This window comes from Oreochromis niloticus, linkage group LG13 (genome assembly GCF_001858045.2).
Source record: "Oreochromis niloticus isolate F11D_XX linkage group LG13, O_niloticus_UMD_NMBU, whole genome shotgun sequence".
NCBI lineage: Eukaryota > Metazoa > Chordata > Actinopteri > Cichliformes > Cichlidae > Oreochromis > Oreochromis niloticus.
This window is the reverse complement of record NC_031978.2, coordinates 13,840,777-13,862,166: the sequence shown is the minus strand read 5'-3', so window position 1 is coordinate 13,862,166 and position 21,390 is coordinate 13,840,777. Positions and strand designations below refer to the sequence as shown.

At 41.8% G+C, this 21,390-nt stretch overlaps 1 protein-coding gene across 4 annotated transcripts in view; it reads left to right on the top strand.

Moving 5' to 3' along the window:
* LOC100704845 (C-terminal-binding protein 2) overlaps nt 1-21,284 on the top strand; it is a 50,564-nt gene extending 29,280 nt beyond the window's left edge. For 2 of the 4 annotated variants that reach the window (XM_019366612.2, XM_003438389.4), the window contains exons 2-9: nt 6,591-6,745; nt 11,185-11,329; nt 11,974-12,180; nt 13,322-13,536; nt 15,864-15,994; nt 16,098-16,225; nt 16,319-16,442; nt 19,691-21,284. In XM_019366612.2, coding sequence (XP_019222157.1) covers nt 6,591-6,745; nt 11,185-11,329; nt 11,974-12,180; nt 13,322-13,536; nt 15,864-15,994; nt 16,098-16,225; nt 16,319-16,442; nt 19,691-19,874 — 1,289 coding nt within the window. In that variant the 3' untranslated portion in view covers nt 19,875-21,284. Of the gene's footprint in view, nt 1-6,590; nt 6,746-11,184; nt 11,330-11,973; nt 12,181-13,321; nt 13,537-15,863; nt 15,995-16,094; nt 16,226-16,318; nt 16,443-16,702; nt 16,781-19,690 lie in introns of all 4 variants that reach the window. The other 2 variants (XM_005474250.3, XM_005474249.3) reach the window with 2 other exon arrangements.
* The last annotated feature ends 106 nt before the right edge of the window (nt 21,285-21,390 follow it).

Here is a 21,390-nt window from a genome sequence, read left to right as displayed (position 1 = left end):
ACTAAAATTCTTTTAGTCTTAGTCGAGTAAATCTCATAAGATTAAAGTAGACTAAATCTAAAGTTGACTGAGTTGACTAAAAAATAAAGTGTAACATTTTTTTGTGTTTTTGCAGTTAGAGTTGCTCCACACTGTTCACACTTGCTCCACTAGTGTTTTATTTTCCAGACATCAGATGTAAAATGTGTCCATATGTCGATTCTCGTCTTCCTCCCGATTCTTACTGCAGAAAGAGATCACCTCTGACTGGATCACTTCCAAACTCATCCCACCTTTCCACATAACTAAAATAGTTATGTTTGGATTTCGGCTCTCCACAGTATTTTCATCTCATTTTTATTTGCTGATGATTTGAGGTTGTTGATGAAAAATATGACGAAAATGATTGGTCACCAATTTTGGTGCAAACTGAGTCAGTACGTTGGTAATCTGTCTGCGCTTAAAATTTTCAATTTGCAAACTTTCACCAGTCTGTCTGAGAGTTGTTGCTGTGATGTAGACAGGCTAGCTCTCAAGAGTGCGATACAAAGTGGTTGCTTACAGAATCTCTGGGCCATCAGTTGGTCACTGTAAGCAGTTGTAATCAGTCTGCGAAATGGAAAAAATTCACTCCAATCACTTGGCAACCACCAATTTTTCCTAGTCCCAAGGAGGTTGTTGTTCTATTTTTATTCTAGTGTGGCTGAGCCATAAAGTGAACCAGATGTTCTTTGTTAGGAACTGAATGATTGAGAGGAATGATTAAGAACAATTAGCTATGAACAACATTTTTCATTTAAATAAAGGAGCACAAAGAAACATGATAAAGGAAAAGTGTATCTTAGCACTACTGCTAGGTGAGTTTTTCCTCCTCATACTGTTATTGCAGTTAAAAATTGTTACAGTTGCTTTAATCGGTTGATTCTTCTATACTTTTCCTGACAAGAAGAAAATTAAGTCTAAAATTTTCAAACGTGAGGCTAAAGTTGTAAGAATTATTGATGTTATACATCAATATCTGTCCTGGTTGTTCTTATTGTGTGAACTGTCTCTTAATTGTAGTACACGAAACATACAGTTGCTCATTGACACGCTGTCATTTTTTCTATAGCTAAGCGTCTGAAGGAAGATTCAGTCTTTCTGTTCAGCACCAGTGAGCTCCTTCAAATCACTGGTCAGGGATCCGAGTCATTAAGACTCACATTAACAGCTTTGTTAAGTGTTAATTATCCGCAGATTCATCATGTGTTAACCGCGGTGCCACGTTCTGCCTTATTAGGCCGGAGAAAGACGATTAACCACCAGGAAATAATTAATCAACAGCTTTTTGACCTACTTCCTGTAAGTGACTGATTTTTCCCGCCAGCTGCAACTTGTTTATCTGTGTACAAAGTATGAGCAACTGATTTTCTCCTTTTATCTCCGGGTGTGTGTTTGCATTTTTCTCGCGTGTGTATATGCACAAGTCGAGTATGTTTCCTTGTGTGTGACTGCTGGATGATAGCAGTATTTCTCAGTCAGATAATGAACTCCGCAGGAGTGTGATGAGGAAAGGCGCAGGGAAGGCTGTGGAGCCACAGGTGTGTTTGGCGAGCTGGAGTCCTCTCTCTGGACCTACCTCGCTAACACACATCAAACACACCCACACACACAAAATGAGTCCATCCGGTGAGAATAATACGAGCTTTCATCTTGTACTCTGAAGAAAGACAGTGAAGCCACTTTTTTTTCAGATTATACCTTCTAAGTACTTTGTATCAAGTACTGCTTTGAGCAGGAATTCTTAATAGGGGTGTAAAACATAATATATATTAAATACGTGCAAGACTTTTCAAAGATATATTCATTTTTTAGTGTACTGAGAATTTTAAGTGAGTGCACAAGCCTCTCAATGTGTGTAACATTTGTGTGTCCTTTTATTATGAGTGAAAACTGTGAATGCTTTGCTTCAAAGGCTAACAAAAGACACTTTTTCACATTTTCTATGCTCCTCAGTTATGACAGCAAAGCTAGATGGAGGGGGCCATCAGGAATTAACTAGTGACTCATCTGCTAAGAGCATGTGATATTTATTCAGTTTAGAGTACCTACTGTCAGTTCACGACAGGTAAGGTAAACTAGAGAACTCTAAAAGTCAGATGATCCCCTGATAGCAAGCATTTGGTGACACTGGGGAGGAAGAACGCCTTTTGAACAGGAAGGGACCTCCAGTAGAACCACTCCCAAGGAGGGACCGCCATCATGCTTGACCAGTGAGGAGTCAGGGGAAGAGAAGAGCAGAAAAGAAAGACAAAACAGTCTATCGCAGCCTTTGCTAACTCAATTCCCCAATTTCCTCAGTCACAAAACCCTGGAGACCAGATGGCATCTATCTGGAAATGTCTGGTCGCTAGGGAAGAATATATGTATTCCCTGAACTGGTTGGCAGAGTGGTTGTTGCTGGTAATCGCTGTGTAAAATCGGTCATGAAGAGGGAGCTGCACCAAAAATCTCCTTGTGATGGCTTTGGTAGGTGTCTTCTATGCAAACAACCGCTGCAGTCTGCTAGTGAACAAATCGATTACAAAGAGGTTTTCAGCGAAGCACTGTTTACTCCTTTGCAACCAATTTCACCTAGTGACAGCAAGCAACTGCCAACTAGTTGGTCTGTAGTTTTAGCAGTTGATTTCACCTGCAACCAGTTGGGGAATACTCACTTTTCCCTAGCGACCAGTGGTTGCCAGGCAGTCACCAACTGGTCTCTAGCCCTGGGCGACTGGTGCCCGACTTTTTGCTTTTGAAATTTTACTATCTGCTTTCCTAAGCTTGAACCTTTACAGCCCAGCAGGACTATGGTTAAATCACTAGACACTTACACCACTTTCACAGGCTGTAGATCCACCACAAGGGAAGTAAAATAAAAACCCTGGCTATAGAAAGACGACATAAGTGTCTTTGCTGGAAACTAATAATTATCATTTGCTCTTGATACTAATTATTTAGAGTTTTCTAATTATTTTTTTGACTGCATTTACAGTTTTCCAAAGTTGTATACACATCAACAAAACATATTATTGGTGATTGCACACATTTAAAGTGACACAGTTTTAATCTGAAGACAGATCCTCGCTTGTATTCACAAATCAGATACAGACATACAGACTGAGATAGTCACAACTGTCCGCACACATTTGCAAATAATATTGCTTCAATAATATCCCCAAAGCGCTGCACAGAAATAATATTGGTAATGGCTGTCATATAATAGAATATAATAAAAACTGTCTCTTTATCTCCAAAGTATTTTATGAAACTGTGTTATAAAGTGGCTCATATATCTGTTGTAAAACTCATAAATTCAGCAAGACATAAAACATAGAACCAAAGCAATAACATAAAAAAAAATCACCATCAAAACAATGGCAGTAATAACTAACAGAGTATCACTTCATCTAAACAAGTCTATAAAAGTGAATTTCAAGCAGCTATTAACAGATTATAATCAATCTGCTAGTTTGAGCTCGCTAACAGAGCCACGGGGGAGGCCTGTGTGCTGTGCTTTCATAGAGTTAGAGCTCACAAGAAACAGATTTTGAAAAGCGTTATTAAAATCAAAGCAACAGAGGCCTCAATGGAGAAAACTTTTCCCATAATGCAACTCTGCAGCCTCTTTCATTAAACCCTGCCACCCTGCGAACTCCGCTTCTTTTATACCCCGCTACTTGAGTTTGTGACTCATGCCTTCTGTTAATAATGTCACACACTTTCGTTTGCCTCCGGGGTTGCAGAAGATTTCATACAATTGTGAGGTGAAAGATTGGCGTATTGCTCCTTTAAATGCCCATCCGGAGCTTTAAAAGTAATCAGTCTTGTCTTCAAATCCATCCAACAAATAGGCAATCCACTTGAGCTGTTAAATTTTAAAGATATGATGATACAGAGTCTCAAGTTTTTCCTCACTGCAGTTTTACTCCCTGCCCCCTTCACTGAGCATAACATAGAGCAATAGAACCAGAGAAGAGTATTAGATTAAATAACCCCATAAAAATACACGCACGTGTTTGTATGTCAGCTAATATCACAGCCAGAGCTGGGATGGTGACGACAACCTGCAAAGCTTCTTTTTAAATTAACCCAGAGTTTCCATTTCTCGATGTTGGATGTAGAATAACAGGCTGTTATTCATTTTGTGTAGCTTTATGTGTACAGACAGCGTACACATTTGCTTGGCAAGCAAAAGGTTGCAAGTTCGATTCCAGCCAGAGTCACAAATCCCTTCGGGGTTGCGTCAGGAAGGGTATCCAGTGTAAAACTGCCAAACCAAACATGTCGAGCTACATGTTATGTTGTTGGGAGCAGTTGAAAGTAACTCATGTGTGCAGTCATTGAATTCCCCATAAGTTACTCCTCCTGTCGCATGTGTGCATGTGCACTGCATACCTTGACAACATGTGGTCTGAAAAGTGAAGCCGCTGTAGAAATGTCTAACGGCCAGCTGGGGGCGACTTTATATGAGTGTATAAAAGTTTGCGAGCAACTGATGCTAATGTTCACTTCATTTATCACCTCATTAAACACTTTCCTGGTGAGTTTATGGTCTCAGTCTCCGGTTTCACATCTTATTATTCACAATATTTTTTGTAATTATCTTCCCAGTTGGAGTCAAATAGATGATTAAACAGTTTATGCTTCAGATCTGTCCTTTCAAAAATCCAAGATGGCAGCAGCCAAAACACACAGCTCCATCCATCTGTCCGTCTATTTTCTGCCACTCATCCGGGCCTGGGTCTTGGGGGCAGGACACTAAGCATCAGCCCACCCTCTACCCAGCTGCTTCCTCCAGCTCTACCCTTGAGATGCTGAGACCTTCTCAAACCGACTGAGAGACATAATGTCTACCAAGTGTGCGACTTCTGCTCCAGAGTCTTCTTCTAGTGGGAACTGCCTGAAATCCCTCACCCAGGAGATGTTCAGGAGGCAGCCCTATCCAATGCCTGAACCACTGCAGCTGGTTCCCTTTGGGTGAGGATCTTGGTCTACTCCTCCTTATCAGTCTCCACCCTCTGGAGGAAGCTCATTTGCACTGCTAGTATCTGCAGCCTTATTCTTCTGGTCACCAGTCATAGATGAAAGTGGGAACACTCAACTCGACAGATAAATATTGCACTCTTGGTTTTTCTTGAAATTCTTGAGATTAAGAATCTCTTTTGTAAGAGCAGCTTGGCCCGACAACGGCGGCAATAAACAAGTATGTTTGGTTTTATTTCTGCAAGAGAAACCAGAGCTGCCAGAGAAAAGGGCCCTGCCTGCTTTTGAAACTAGGACCCTCTTGCTGTGAGCCAACAGTGCTAACCAATGAGCCACGATGCTGCCAAGCTGCCATGTATTCCAAAAAACAAGAGAAATGCGATATCATTGATAGAGAGCTTCCCCCAACTCTTTGCACCTGAAGGAAGTGTTAACCCCCCCCCAAAAAACTGCACAGAAATGCCCAGACTATCTAAACTTTTGCAGAAGTGTTTGGGCTTGTGTCAAACATAGTAACGAGCTGTCTGAGAAAATTTATTTCCAGGTCCTTAAAAGAAAAGAAAATACAATTTCAGAAGGCTGTCTTCTGTCCAGAATGAAAAAAAAAAGAAGCTTGCTGGCGCAGAAATACTGCTGCATGCACGTCTTCCTTTTTTTTTTTTGCTTTACATTACTCTCTTCTGATCTGACTGCAATGCATATGTTAACATGGTGTAGTTGTGGAGGTCACCAACACTGTCCTTGCTATGGAGCAGTTAGAGAGGCAGACATAGCGCGAGCAGGCTTGGACGTCCTCACCACCAGCGCAGATGCCACTAAATAAAATATTTCATAATCCTGCCCAAATCCTCTAATCACCATGACAACAGGCAGCAGGGAGCCAGAGAGTGGTGGTGGTGGTGGTGGTGTGTGGACCCCCCTCCTCCTTCTTTCTTTTCCCTCCTTTTCCCTCTTTTAACCAGACTTTGGCTCCATGGTGTCAGATTGTTTTTCTTAATAGAAGCTGCGCTGTTTTATGATCACCTAAAGAAGAGATCATCGCAGTGATTTTCAGGAAAGTGTTTAAAGTAGAACACTCACTTTTTTGACCCTAACAGGTCACTGTATAGTGTCTCAGTGACCAGCTGCAAACTCCTGGAGAGGAGCATCAAGTTTAAATTGAATTACTGCAGATAAAGTGCTGTCAGAGTCCAGAAGGTACAGATATTCACACAGTGAAGGCCTGCTGGGTTCTGTATGGTGATAGGATAATGGAGGTGATGACCTCACGGGGTGAAAGGACCAGTTGCCTAGAAACAGTGTGGATAACAGCAAGAGACCAGGGGGGTAGTCATATTGCTGGTGTGTGGGTGAGAGTGTGTGATATCGACCAGTGTTGCCAGGTAAGGGAGATGATGACTGTGGTTTAAAGTCAAGTTTAAGTGTATTGATCTCACTCACGTTTGTGTGTGTGTGTGCCACTGATATCACAGCCCACACACACACACCGGTCCAGCACTTCCCGCTGCGACATGGATTTCCCTGCGTTTTCCTGCTTCTTCCTCATTTGACGGTGTGTGCCAAACATAAATAATTAACTCCTTCTCCTCTCTGTCTCCCTGCAGGTATTCGGCCCCAGATTATGAACGGGCCTATGCACCCGCGCCCTCTGGTGGCGCTGCTGGATGGGCGCGACTGCACTGTGGAGATGCCCATCCTCAAAGATCTGGCCACCGTGGCTTTCTGTGACGCTCAGTCCACACAGGAGATACATGAAAAGGTACACAGTCAGATTTCAGAGGGGATTTAAGTGACTTTGAACAGAGCATAGTTGTTAGTGCCAGTCTGACTATTTCAGAAACTGATTATCTGCTGGGATTTTTCCACAAAGTGAGCTCTAGGGTTAACAGAGAATGCTCTGATACAAAAACTATCCAATGAACTGCAGTTCTTTGGGGGGAAGCCTTGTTGATGCCAGATGTTAGAGGAGAATGGCCTCGAAGCAGATGGGCTGCAGCAGCAGAAGACCACACTGTGTGCCACTCCTGCAAGCTAAGAACAGGAACAGGGGCTGTAGTTCACACGGACTCGACAAAATAGGACAGTAGATGATTGGAAAAAATGTCACGTGGTCTGATGACTCTCAGTTTCTTTTTGGATAGTAGGAATTTACTGTAAACAAGAGGAAAGCATTGATCCATCCTGCCTTGTATCAGTAGTTCAGGCTGCTCATAGTGTTGAAATAGTGTGAGGGATACTTTCTTGGCACACTTTGGGACCAGTACTCAATAGTATCTGAGAATTGCTGTTGCTGGCCATGTTAGTCCCATTACACAAAGTTCAAATCACCTCAAACTGGGCTCTTGAACTTGACAATAACCAGAGCTCAAACCAGCCAAGAACCTTTGGTTTTCCAACACCTTGTCGAATCTGTGCCATTCCGAATTAATGGAGTTCTGAGGGCAAAAGTGGGTTAAACCCAGTATTAGCGAGGTATGCTCACTGGCCTAAGTAGCCAGTGTGTCTATTATTATTTTATATTAGTGTGTTTTATATTATTATTTTCTAACTGAATATAAACATTTTCCATTTCTTTCCTTAGAGATTTGACTCTTCCTCCTTATAATTTCCATATTTTGACATCTAACAGTTTAAGATGCACTACATATTAGATTTATGTCAGACCACTTATTGACGTTTTCTTGCAAGGTGATGCTCCTCGCTGTAACACTTGTAGAAGCCCTAGTGGCAGTATCTGCAGGAGCACAGACTGTGATACTGACACAGCGTGGACTTTTAATGTTTTTCTTGAAATATTTGCTCTGAGTCGAGTGCAGTAGAATCATCTCTTTCCTCCCTCTCCGTCTCCTCCTCTCTAATGTTTTAATAATATTTCAGCCCACTGGCTTGTTCCACTCTCCCAGTTCAGCTATAATGGTTTCATCACTGACTCTAATCCCACTGGGTGCTGAAGTGCTGCTTTGTTAAATAAGGACGAGGAGGAGGAGGAGGAGGCGGCTGGTAATAGAAATGCAGTATAATTGTTCTCAGCCAGAGTGGGTGAAACATTTGTCTTATTTTACTGTCTATGCACTGGAGCCAGCGAGCAGCAATTTTACAGTCCAAGCTGGAGGGTTTGTGTCTTCACGCTCACAAAGAGGAAAGGAAGCCTTCCAATTCATGCCATGTCAGTTTCAGAGAAAATGCTACCATATTTCCATATTTGCTACCGTGTTAAAAATATATTTCAGTTGTTGTTGATGTGTAATGAAAAATGGGTCTGATTGAATTTGATGAAAACATTTATGCTTAAAAAGAAACCAAACGGTTGATATTTCACCTTATTTTCACCTTACAGACACACACACCACACACAAAAGCGTCCAGTAAGACATTATGAATACATTTCTCACACAGAGGATCCATCTGGGAGTATAGATGTTGGCAACGGTCCCATGACTGTAACTGCACAGCAGAGGTTAAACACACACACGCGCACACACACACACACACACACACACACACACCCTCCGACAACCTCACTACAAGAGCTGAAGCAGTGTTCACACACGTGTACATAAACGAACTCTCAGGGTGCAAACACAAGCATGCTGCCGTCTCTTTCTGTGACTGCCTGGAAGTGAGCAGATGCAGCGTTTGAGTTATGCTCCACTTAAAGACTCTGTACTAAACTGTAGCTCTTGAGCTCTCAACATGCAACTGCAAGCCTGCAAAAAACACCTTGTCTTCTGCCGAGCACACGTTAAAAGGAATTTATTAGAAGGCACTTTTGGCGTATTACCTGGAACAGTGCCGTCCTTGAAAAGACAAAGAAGCTCCTTTGGATTTCTGAAGATACAAGTGGTGCCGTCACTATATAAGTAACTGGAGTTTTCATGAGGAGCTGATATTCTATTGCAAAGTGTTCACTTTTGCAGATATAATTGAGAAAATGATTTTATGTTGGAGAAATGTTAGTTAATTTTGTATTTTTAAGCTTTTGGTTGACAAATGTTAGGAAAAGTAGGGCATTAAACAAAGATGTTCAGCTATACTCTTAAAATATATGAGTAGTGAATGTATTATTTAAAAAAATGATCATGCTGGACTTGATGTGTCTTAGATTTTCTCTGTTCTCTGTATTGTTGTAGCGTCTTTACCATACAATATAAAGCATCTTGAGGCAACTGCTGCTGTGATTGGGAGCTATATAAGTAAAACTGAATTGAATTGATTTGTTCTTTACATTCATCCCTCCATCAACTCCATCTTCACACTAGCTGCCAATCAGCAATCCTTTTTCCCTTTCCCACACAAAAACTCAACAAACCCCAACTCGAAAATTCAAAACTTTCCTCTGAAGCCCCAAGCCCGTGATTGCATAACATAAGGTGCTTAAAGTGCAGAGGAAAGTGGTCAAATAACTGATTGAAGTTTGCTTCACTGTTGTAGTGAAATGGCTCTTGGAGCTAGAAGCAGCTGCAGGTGATTAACTTAGCTTAGCTTGTTGGTTTAAAGCCAACAATAAGCCTACCGGCACCTCAGAAGCTATGGTCATGTGAAAAAGGAACTGCACCCTCTCTCTGTTCTAAGATTTTACAGATTAGGAGAGGAATGAAAAGTCATCTGGTTTTGAGTAGGTCATACAATTAGGTAAATATAACCTCGTGTGAGCAACAACGCGTGACGTATTACACAGAAACTAACTTGTTTGGAAGGGTTGCCAGGAGAAAGCCTCTTGTCTCTAAAGGAGCATGGCTTAGGTTTGTAAAGTTCATCTTAACAAACCACAAGACTTCTGGAACAATGTTCACAGTGGAGATGTTTGACTACAATGCACAGTACCAATTATAAAGAAAACCGAACAAAAAACTGAATTTCAGCACAAATAACTCATACGAACGGTGAAGCACGGTGGTGGAGGGGTGATGATTTGGGTTTTGGACCTGGTCACCTTGCAGTCTTTGAGTCAACCATGAACTCCTCCTTATGCAAAAGTGTCCTAGAGATAAATGTGAGGCCGTCATGCTAAAACTGGGTCATGCAACAGGACAACAATCCCTGAAATGGCTGAAATAGAAAGTAATCAAGATTCTGCAATGACCTGATTGAAATGTGTGACATATTTACCTAATTTTAAGACCTGATGTGGGCCAGCTGATTTGTCAGTGTATCCTGATACATAAAACCTTATGTATCAGAAAGAGGGTGCCGTTTCTTTTTCACATGACTGTAAGTGGCACACGCTTTCATTTGGCTAAAGGAGAGAAATGTTGGGCTTAGTTTAGTGCAAAGACTGAAAACAGAAATATTCTTCTTTTCATCTTTCAAACACAATTGCAAACATATTTCAAGTTTAATCTCCACACAAATTGAAATGGATTGCAGTAATCACGATCCTTTGCTGTGTTTAAACGCGAAGGAGCACGTGCACTGTGATATATCACCTCAGAGCGGCACCTTTAAACAGCCATGAATTACCACAGAAAAAAACTTAATTTTTCTCACAGTTTCCACTTCATGTACACTCAACTTGTATCCCTGTTTCTCCTTCTCCAGCCGTCTCCAGCCATCACTGCCGCTGGCCCGCTTCACTCGAGTAATGAGATCGATGCACGAGGAGAGCTTTAACCTTGAGTTTAGCACCCAGCCCTTACTTCTGCTAGCTCCACTGTGAATGCTCTGTGGAAATTCACGGCTGCGCTATTCTGGCTCGGCTAGGGTTAATTTAGTTAGCAGGATGTGAATTCATACCGGTTACTTAACAGCCCTTGGCTTGCAGAATCTATTTGTTTATGCTTTGTGGATTTCTCAGCAGCTGTCAGTCTACTTTATTGTCCTGCCTGCATCCATTCTAACCTTGTTTGCATACAGTTTGAATGGATGGGTTGTGACAAAAACCAGCTTTGGCAAGCACTCATTGTACAGTAAACACAAAGGCAATCACTCATATTTTAGAGCACATATAAACAACCATTTGCATTTAGATGAAGAATAGCAGACATAAACTTTGGGAAGATGGGAGGTAGCGAGAGCACGCATATTCATGTTGGCTGTTACAGAAGAGCCATCTGAATATCAGTGCCGGGATGAGGATGATTAAGAACAGTAATGACATTGGGGTAGCAATATAAATGCAGATGAAAATGTTCAACTAATAATGGCTGTGGACATAAGCAGTGATGATGATGAGGCCTCATCCTCTCTGATGTCCCCCAGGTGCTGAATGAGGCCGTAGGGGCCATGATGTACCACACCATCACCCTGACCAGAGAGGACTTGGAGAAGTTCAAGGCGCTGCGCATCATCATTCGCATCGGCAGCGGCTACGACAACATCGACATCAAGGCTGCCGGGGAGCTCGGTGAGACTGAGGGACAGATGCACACGGAAGATGAGCGTTGCGAGCAGGGCGGCTCAGACGTGGAGTGTAATCACGCGGCGTGAATAATGAAGGAGCCTATCTGCTCGTGTGGCTAGCTCATTCACTACAGAAAAACATAAAGGATGATTCATCAAGCGGAAAATATGCATCACGGAGGAGAAACTCTGCTCGCGATGTTTACGCGACACATATGTACAGGAGTTTACTGTAAACAGTAGATGTAACAGAGCTAATTTCACATGCAGAGCAGCTGCTCCGACTGATATCAAACTCTCCCTGTGATTCCCATTTGGCCCCGTCGGCATATGTTTGGTATGAGAACAGGATTTGTGTGATATCCTAATTATTGTCATTTGCGCTCCTATATTTCAGTACGCTGCCAGTCTTTTGGTGGGCATAATTAGCAATTAGAACGATCCTCTTATCATTCATATTTCAGTTTTATACACAGCGGGATTTTATTCCGTAGTAAGTCGTAAAGACGGAGAAATATCCTGCCATTTATTTTGTAAAATAAAATACTACCAAATGGATCTCTCTCTCTCTCCAAAGCAGTGACAGTAATCTGTGAGGCAATATTGTTACAGCAGTAGTCAACTAAATTGCTATCTCTCCTTGTCCAGGCATTGCAGTGTGTAATATTCCCTCAGCAGCCGTAGAAGAAACAGCAGACTCAACGCTTTGTCACATCCTTAACCTGTACCGGCGAAACACCTGGCTGTACCAGGCTCTCCGGGAGGGCACGCGGGTCCAGAGCGTGGAGCAGATCCGGGAGGTGGCGTCGGGAGCAGCCAGGATCCGAGGAGAAACGTTGGGCCTGATAGGATTTGGTGAGTTGCTTGTTTTGGGTTTTATTGCAGAAAGCGTGCAGAGTTGAAACCAATGATACAGACCACCTGTTAAAAAAACAAGAACCACAAATATTTTGTCAAAAACACATTTAAAACTTAAAATTATATTGTTATTTATTAACAAAAAACAAACTGAATCCAATTTTCTGCATAACATTAGACCATTAAGCGTTTTCTGTGTAGAAATGCAGGTAAATGACTGTAATTTGCCATCTTATTTAAAAAGAATCTACTTTTCTACTTTTATGTAAAACAATACATTTGAATATTCACAAATAACAATGACAATTATATTTTAGGTTTAAAAATATCATTTTAATTAAAGAGCTTGAATATACTGACAGATTATTCATTACAAAATAATTTTTGGTAATTACCAGTACTGTTAGTGCAGCTTTGGGACAATTCTTGCATTAAGTTGTGGTCTAATAAATTTGGTAAGTGCTGTAGGTCAAGTAAATAACAATGATTATTTAGTTACAGCTGCAAAAGTGCTGAAAACTTTAATGTTGGCTCTGAAAGAGAAGTAAAAAAACATACATCCCTCTATAATTGGCGAACGTCGTCCTCTAGCCACTGCCCAAAGCAAATTCAGTAGACACATGAGCACCAAAACTGTACCAGGGCACCATGGAAGAAGGTGGGCTGGTTGGATGAACCTTAACCCGAGATTACAACAGATGTCAGTGTGATTCTCCAGGCAGTGTTCAACTGGGAAACCTTGAGTTCCAGCATTTGTGTGGATGTTTCTTTGACACATACCATCTATTTGTCTAACAGTACACAAACTTCTTCATAGCTAGTGTATTCCCCAAGGACACTAGCTTCTTTTAGCAGGATAGTGCACCCTGCCTCACTGCATAATTTTATAGAGTCTACCGCAATGTGTGTCTTACACAGCTTAAAGGATCTGCTTCCTCCTGTGCATGACCCCTCGGGACACCTTCAGTCTGATATTATATAATAGGCACTGAACACAAAGTATAGCAGAAGCTAATAAAATATTTAAATGTCTGACCTGAATTCCTATCAATACATTCAGCAGCTGCCGACACATTTCACTAACACCTATTAAAAGTAAGGTTAGTTGATGCTCTTCCTCCTCTCGTGGCCGCCTCAGGTCGATCAGGCCAGGCAGTGGCCATGCGGGCCAAGGCGTTTGGCTTCAACGTGATCTTCTACGACCCCTACCTCCAGGACGGCTTGGAGCGCTCGCTGGGCGTGCAGCGAGTCTATACTCTCCAGGACCTGCTCTACCAGAGCGACTGCGTCTCCCTGCACTGCAACCTGAACGAACACAACCACCACCTCATCAACGACTTCACCATCAAACAGGTGGGGGGACCGGGAAATTCTGACATGAGGTAAAGGGAGATTGTCTCGCCTTGGCAGGAGCGCTTTCTCCTTGAGGCTGGTAGGACAGCTTCAGTTGAGCAGACCGGCAGCCGAGTCAGCCAGCCTTGGGTTTATCTAGACTGCCAGCGCTCCTTTGTTGGCAACTTAAAATAACAGGCTGTTAAAGCAAGCTTTTAATGAGTGCTAGGATCAAGCAAAGAAACACAGGTGTTTGGACAATCTCTGAATTCTGACTATATATTTGGGAGTGGATGGTGGTGGAACATGATTCTGAGTTTTTATCTTTAGAGTGGTGGGCGGTGGAGACACAAATCTCTGGGAGGACTGTGTCAGGAAGGGGCGTAAAAATCTGTGACAAATCAAATATGCGGATCCATCTGCATCTGTAAAGTGGTGGGCAGGGGTGTTAACATAATCAGGCTGTTCTTCCACGTTGTTTCTGTCCTTTTGTAGCTTTCTAGTGTCTCCCAAACACTGCCAAAGTATATGTGAGTGTGTGGGTGTACGAGCATGTGCAGTCAAAGTATGATCTGCTGCATGTTTTTCACAAACCACATACATTTACAGGACAGAAAATATATTTTCATTTTTTAAATCCTAATGAAATTAAATAGTTCTGACCCAAATAGAACACAGTAACCTGACCTTCTTATATATTTAATAAACTGTTTTTAGCAGTATAACACGTGTTTTGTCAAGTTTTTGTCTCCATAGCATGATGAGTACAAGAAGTGCCTCTACAGTCGTTTCCTGGTCACTGCTGCCACCTATAGGACTTAACCTGTACTGCAACAGTACAGAAGCGCATATTAATACTTGCGTTTATCTTACAGAAACAAAAATTGAGCTGTTTGATCTTATGAATTATCATGAATGCAGCCAATTTGCACATTTGTCATATTTATATGGTTCAGATCATTTAAAGATTTTAATATTAGACTAAGTTCTCCTTAGTAAATCAGAAAAGCAGTGTTTAAGTGATGATTTCATTTATTAAGAGACAAATGCTGTTCAAACCGACTTGGCCATATGCGTAAAAGCACCCCCCCAACCCCCAGTCTTTTCACTAGACACAACCCAAATCTGATTACTGCCAGTTCTGCTGAATCAAGAAATCACATAAATAGAACCTGTCTGACAAAGTGAATTAGGCGAAAAGATCTAAAAAACAACAACAAAAAAACCCCAAACCCCACACATCACACCATGGTCTGCAGAAACTCTCAGTCAAACCACTGACATCTTACAGTCTGGAAAGGGTTAAAAAACCATTTCTAGGGCTTTAGAACTCCAGCGAACCGCAGAGAGAGTCATTATCCACAAATGGAGAAAATTTGGAAGAGTGGTGAAACTTCCCAGGCGTGGTCAACCTACCTAAATTACTGCAAGAGTAATTTTGAAGAGAACCCAGGACAACATCTAAAGAACTGCAGGCCTTGTGTGTCTCAGAGTTCATGATTCAACAATAAGAAAAAGATTGGGCAAAAAAAAGGACATCCATGGGAGAGTTCAAGGAGAAGGCTACTGCTTCCCAAAAACAACATAAAGGCTCATCTCACGTTTGCGAACAAACATCCTGATGATCCCTTTTTGGAAGGCTTGAGTCCCATTATATCTGTCGTAAAACTAACAAAGCACTCAATAAAAGAACCATCATAGCAACAGTCAAACATGGTGGTGGTAGTGTGATGGTCTGGGGCTGCTTTGCTGCTTCAGGATCTGGGTGACTTGCTGTAGTAGGTGGAACCATGAATTACTTCCTCTGCCAGAAAATCCTGAAGGGGAATATCCAGCTATCAATTTAAGCCCTGAAGCTCATGTACACTTGGGTTATGCAGAAGTTCAGCGATATGAAACACATCAGGAGTGGCCGAGTCACAGTCCAGACTTAAATCTGATTGAGGTGTTTTGGCATGATTTTAAAAAGCCTGTTGATGCTCAAAAATCCTCCAATGTGGCTGAATTAAAGCAATCCTGCAAAGAAGAGTGGACCAAAATTCCTCCACAGCAACGTGAAAGACTCAACACTTAATTGCAGGAATAATTTTTTCACATAGGAGCCTGGTAGATTTTTTACCTTAATAACTGAAATCATCACATAAGAGCAATTGAATCTGAAGGCATCTGTGTCATTCACCTGTCCCGTTTTATTAACAGAAGCCTTGTTTTTGCTTCCCGTGCAGCATTGAGCCAGTGACAGCAGCTCTCTGTGTGCGCCATCACAAAAGCACGCATGCTGTTATTTGTTGAACTGAGATATTTTTATCAAGAGATGAACACTGTATGCTGTGCTGCTCTGTGTGTAGATGCGTCAAGGTGCTTTCTTGGTCAACTGTGCACGTGGGGGTCTGGTGGATGAGAAGGCTTTGGCTCAGGCCCTGAAAGAAGGAAGGATACGGGGTGCCGCCTTGGACGTCCATGAGTCAGAACCTTTCAGGTGCTTTCAGCATCATTTTTGTTTATAAGTTCAGTTCAATAGAAATACTTTCTTCCTCCGGTATTTAACTTCCCCGTTTCTGTCTTTATTTGCTACTCAGCAGTTTTTCCCAAGGTCCTCTAAAAGACGCCCCCAACTTGATCTGCACACCCCACACTGCCTGGTACAGCGAGCAGGCATCGCTGGAGATGAGAGAGGCCGCTGCCACAGAAATTCGCAGAGCCATAACCGGTACAGACACGTCTTAGATGGCACACATTCCCACGCTCGCTCTCAGATTTCTCATTTCTCCGCTCACCAAAGCTCAATCTCGCCCCGACACAGGCCGTATTCCCGACAGCCTCCGAAACTGCGTCAACAAAGAGTTCTTTGTTACCACGGCGCCCTGGGGAATGATGGAGCAGCAGCAGCCTCAAGTTCACCCGGAGATCAATGGTGCCGCCTACAGGTAGGAGGTGGATTTATGTGAGCCCAGCATAACGCAGAGATCACCTGTCATTATGAGCGCCTGCAGTAGTGAGGTTTAATACGTGGGGGAGGGGTAGCTTAAATATTCATATGTGTGTTTGTAACAATTCTGCATAATAGGCTGGGTCCTAGTTTTTGTGGCGTATTTATACATAGAACTTGGCCCAAATTAATGAATCCCATGTTAAGTTCTCAGTCTCTATATTGTCTAAACCAGACTGAACTGCTTCTCTCACACAGCCGAGTGAACCAAACCATGGTACAGGCCATAGCAACGGGGGGAATGCAGGACAAATTATATACCTAATTCCCAACCAGGTAAATGAATACCATCACTGCTGGCCAACAGGCCAGGGCAAATGAATAACATCATTAATAAAACCAAATCCCTGTGAAACCTGTAGCCTTTTTCTGCCTCTCACTCTAACCTCCCTGTTCTGTAACTGTACCCACTCTACCCAGCATCCCATTGATTCCCCCGGCTCGCCCTCCCCTCCCTGAAGTAGAAACTGGAAAGCAGTACACAGGGTCACTCTAATGTTTGATGTTTTGTTTTTTTTGTAAGGAAGTGGTACATCTGTAGTTATGTATGTAGACTGAGTAGAATAAGGTGCCATTACTCTTACATTTCACGAGGGAAGACTGAAAGCAGGAAGTTGGGGGGGGGAGAATAAAAGATCTAGAAAGGGATTTGGTGGAAAAATCTTAATTTATAATATTTATTTGTGATTTTGTTTGCAGTGAGTGTTTTCCCCCACATTTCCCCCTTTTCACCGCCCTATAATAAAGGATCAATTCACCCAAACTGCTGTATTTTTTTTTTCTGGGAGGAGCTGTAACCAATTCACCGAAATCGTAAATCCTAAAATCTGATCTAATAAAAAAGGGTTCACACTGCAGGTAAAAGTGGGCTCAAATCTTCTTCTTTCTTTTTTTCAAAACAGCACCAAACACACAGAATCAGATATTTTCCAGTTTAATTTAGGGCCATTTCCATTTGTGTTTTGCTAGGCAGTGAGCACAGCCAGCAGCGGCACTAAAACCTGCCATAAGAGGTAGTCAGCCTGCTCTCAGTATGATATAAGTCTGTGATTGAATGAGGTCAAGTTGGCAATTACATGAAATCTATTTCTATCTACAGAGAGAAACTCACATTTAACTGTTACTGTTATCTCAAGATGACAGGGCATGAGATGAGCCTCCTTCTTCACAGAGTATTTTCATCTGTTATTTAAGATATTGATATTTAGTGTTCCTGTTTGCTGCAGTAGTTTGGTTGTTCTATATGTTACATGCCTACGTTTAAATTCTGTTTTATATTTATTCTAGTGCTGTCAGTGTTAATCTTGTTAAAATGGCGTTAATGCCGTACGCAGTTAACTCTCCGTTAACTCTTCGTTAGTGAGTTAACGCAGATTGCCCCATGGGTGGGGCTGTCAACGCGTTAGCGCGGTTAGCGTGTTAACGGAGATTTGCCGCGTTAACGTCATTTTAATGAGATTAACGCTGACAGCACTAATTTAATCTTTAATCTAATCTTTAATCGCATGCACGCAGGAGCTGCAGCTGAAAGAATAAAAACTGCAAGAGGCTTACACACTCTAAATATTAATTTAACGGAATAACAATAATAATCAGTCAGATTCTCCAGTGTTGTGATGAAGTGTGAACACACTAGTAGCTAAACTGAGTGGATCACACACTCACCTCAAAAATGGTTGTTTTTGTTCTTTTTTTTTTTTGCATTCTGGACATTTCAGGACTAAAGTTTAGCCGCATTTAAAAAAAAAAAGAAGCTGGATCTGATTACATCCATATTGAATGCTAAGGCTCTGCAGTGTGAACGCAGCCTATCTCTAATGTTTTGTTGTTGTCCTGGGGTTTTTTTTTGTTTTTTTTGTTTTTGTTTTTGTTTGTTAGTTTGTAGTTTGGGCGAATGACCCTTTTAGTTCAGATATGATCCCCTGACATTATCATTTAGAGTTGTGGTCAGAAGTGTACATGCACTCATCATGAGCATGAATGTCATGGTAATTTGGGGCTTTTAAAGATTTATTTTTCCAGGTTGGAATCATTGTGCATCTTTAATGACTCTTAAAAAAAGAACAAGAACTTTTGAGTTTAAATTGATTTTGGATTTTCTCTAAGACACACAAAAGTATACATGGGTTTCAGAAGGTCATTCCAGAAGCATAATGTTAGCCTGCTAACAGTTGAAGAACCTGGAGGTCGTCCTTCTCCGTCATTATTCTTTCCAGTTTGTACAAAGTACTAGCACCACTGGCAGCAAAACAGCTTCAGAGTGTGATGTTGAAAGCCTCACCTTCACTTCTTAAAAGATACCTCACGTCATTGTGGCCAAATAAAATCAATCTTTGTCTCGTCTGATCATAAAACGCTTCTCGAGGAGCCATTCTGCATCCTGTTTGGGCAACGGCAAATTTAAGTCGAGCTTGAAGCTTCTTTCTTGGTCGACGCCTTCTCGGTCCAGTGGGCTGGAGCCTTGGTGGTTCCTGGGTTTTTCCTGAACATCCTGACCAATTTGGGTCTTCTTCCAGGCCTCAGCAAAGTGGTGACACAACTGAAGAAGTTCTGATCTTTAAATGTTGATGCTCTTAATAATCTGCAGTTATTTGGAAATGGCTCCGCTAGACAATTCCAACTCTAACTGTAGAAATCTACAGTTCTCTTTCTCAGATCTTTGCTCAGTTCCTTGGACTTTCCATTTGCTCCAATCAATCCAGTGAATGCTGTCAAACAAATCCTTTCAAATCCCGATCACCAACCACAAATAAACAGCCTTTGGCCTCGTAAAGTTAAAGCCTAGAAGGAGCTTCTTTAATACGTAGAGCCATTTGCACCACTTGTATGTATATATTTATAAAGCCCCAGAGTACCATGACATTCATCCCAGGATGATGCTCCTGTACCACTTGCACTATTATTGGATATTTTAAAGCTGATGTTACTCAGTGAGTTCACTGCATAACAGTTGTTTAGTTTCTGTTGGTTTATTTGCATCCTCAGTGCATCATCGTGCATTACTTATTTCACATTACAACGTTTTTAATCGTGATTTTTTTTTAACATGTAATTTCATAAAGAAATTATCTGGAGTAACAAATATTAGTTTTTCATGGAAAAAAAATGTGTAAAATGTGAAAAATAACACTTAGTAGAAGGTTAACTCCTTAACATATCTGCTGATCACGCTTTATCTATCTCCAGATTTCCTCCTGGTGTGGTGGGCGTCGCCCCCGGTGGGATTCCCGGACCTATGGAGGGGTTGGTTGCCGGGGGAGTTCCCATCGCCCACACCCTGCCCCCTGGCACCCATCCGTCACAGGCCACCTCCCCCAACCAGCCCTCCAAACACGGCGACCCCATGAGAGAGCACATGACTGAGCCGTAGGACTGCTGCTGTAGCTGAGAAGAGGAGGAAACTAAAAATTGATGTAAACTAAAAGAAACAAACAAACAAACCCAGCGACCTAACAACTCAACCATCCGACTACACGTACGCTTGATTTCAGCCATCCGAACCTACCAGCAGACTGCCTGCCGGGCAACGTTTCACACTTTTTCTTCTTCTTCTTTTTTTTTTGTGAAACCACTAAGTGAGGACAGTGGACGTTAATACACAAATGAGCTGCCACACGGATCTGAAATCTCCCCTCCCTTCATATCTTTTATCTTCATTCCTTCTCGATTTACGCAATACTTTTTGATTTAGTATATTTTAGGGAGATTTCCTCCTGACTTATGGGACACGTTGACAGTAGCCACGTGCAGGATGGAAACCCTCCCCTCAAGCTCAACAGGACGACCTGTTTCCTTCAGTCGCACCCATTTCAGCACAAACATACCCTGTGTTTAGTTTTTTTTTTAAACTTTCTTCTTTTTATCCTATATTACTGTGTTTCTGTTCTTCAGTGTGTGAAAATGAACAGATTTACAGTTATCAGACAAGAAAAGAAAAACAAACTGGACTCCATTTTTGCCGGCTAGAGGCCGCCTGAGTGAAGAGATGGGATGCGGGGCAGTAGATGTGGAAAAATCATCCTTTCAAACCAAAACGAGGAAATATAAAGAATGAAAATGGCAGGCTTTCATGGTTAAATATCGTACATGGACCGCGTCACTTAAATTATGTATTCCTGTTGTAACTTTTCCAAACTCTGCTGAACTGAGGTACTTTTATTTGGTTAGAGTGGCGAACAGTGTCCCAAATATTATCTGTTTGCATCCAAAGGACCTTTGGAGAAAAAGAAAAAAGCTTCTGAAGTATGAAAGTTTTTGGAAAAACAAAAACAGCAAATCTCTTACTGACTCAGGAACAATATAATAACCTTCAATTCTGTCCAAAAAGGAATAGAAAAAAGTATAAAAACAAGAAAAAAAGGTCTTGATTACTGCTCCTCACGTCTCCACGTCTTTCTCCATTGTGGTATTTTTTATATATCAAATGTACATTTTTTGATGTTCAAGCTTTTCACTCCTGTTAGATTTGTATTGCCTTGTTAAATGTTCATATAATCGTAGTCTGATGTGACCAACCGTGTCCTCTCCTCCTTATAGTTTCTTCCTCCTTGTTTTTCTGCTCTAATGAAAGCCAGCTGTGGCGCCCTCGGAGGCGTCGAGCCCTCTCGGAACAACGGCAGCCACGTTCATTCCCTTTAGCCCCGTGACGTTAGCAAGAGGCGGCTGCTCGCAGATTGTTTGGTTTTTAGTGTGAGTATTTGTATTTGTTTCTTGTACAAGGTGAACATATAGCATACAGTGCAGCTGGAACCAATAAATAAAACTTACTGTTCTGATTGATCGATTGGCCCCGTGGAAGGTTTTTTGGTTTGCTTTTTATATTTTAAGGTAAAGACCTTACCGTTGTACAGTCAGATGACTTTCTATTAGGAAGCACTTGGCAATGG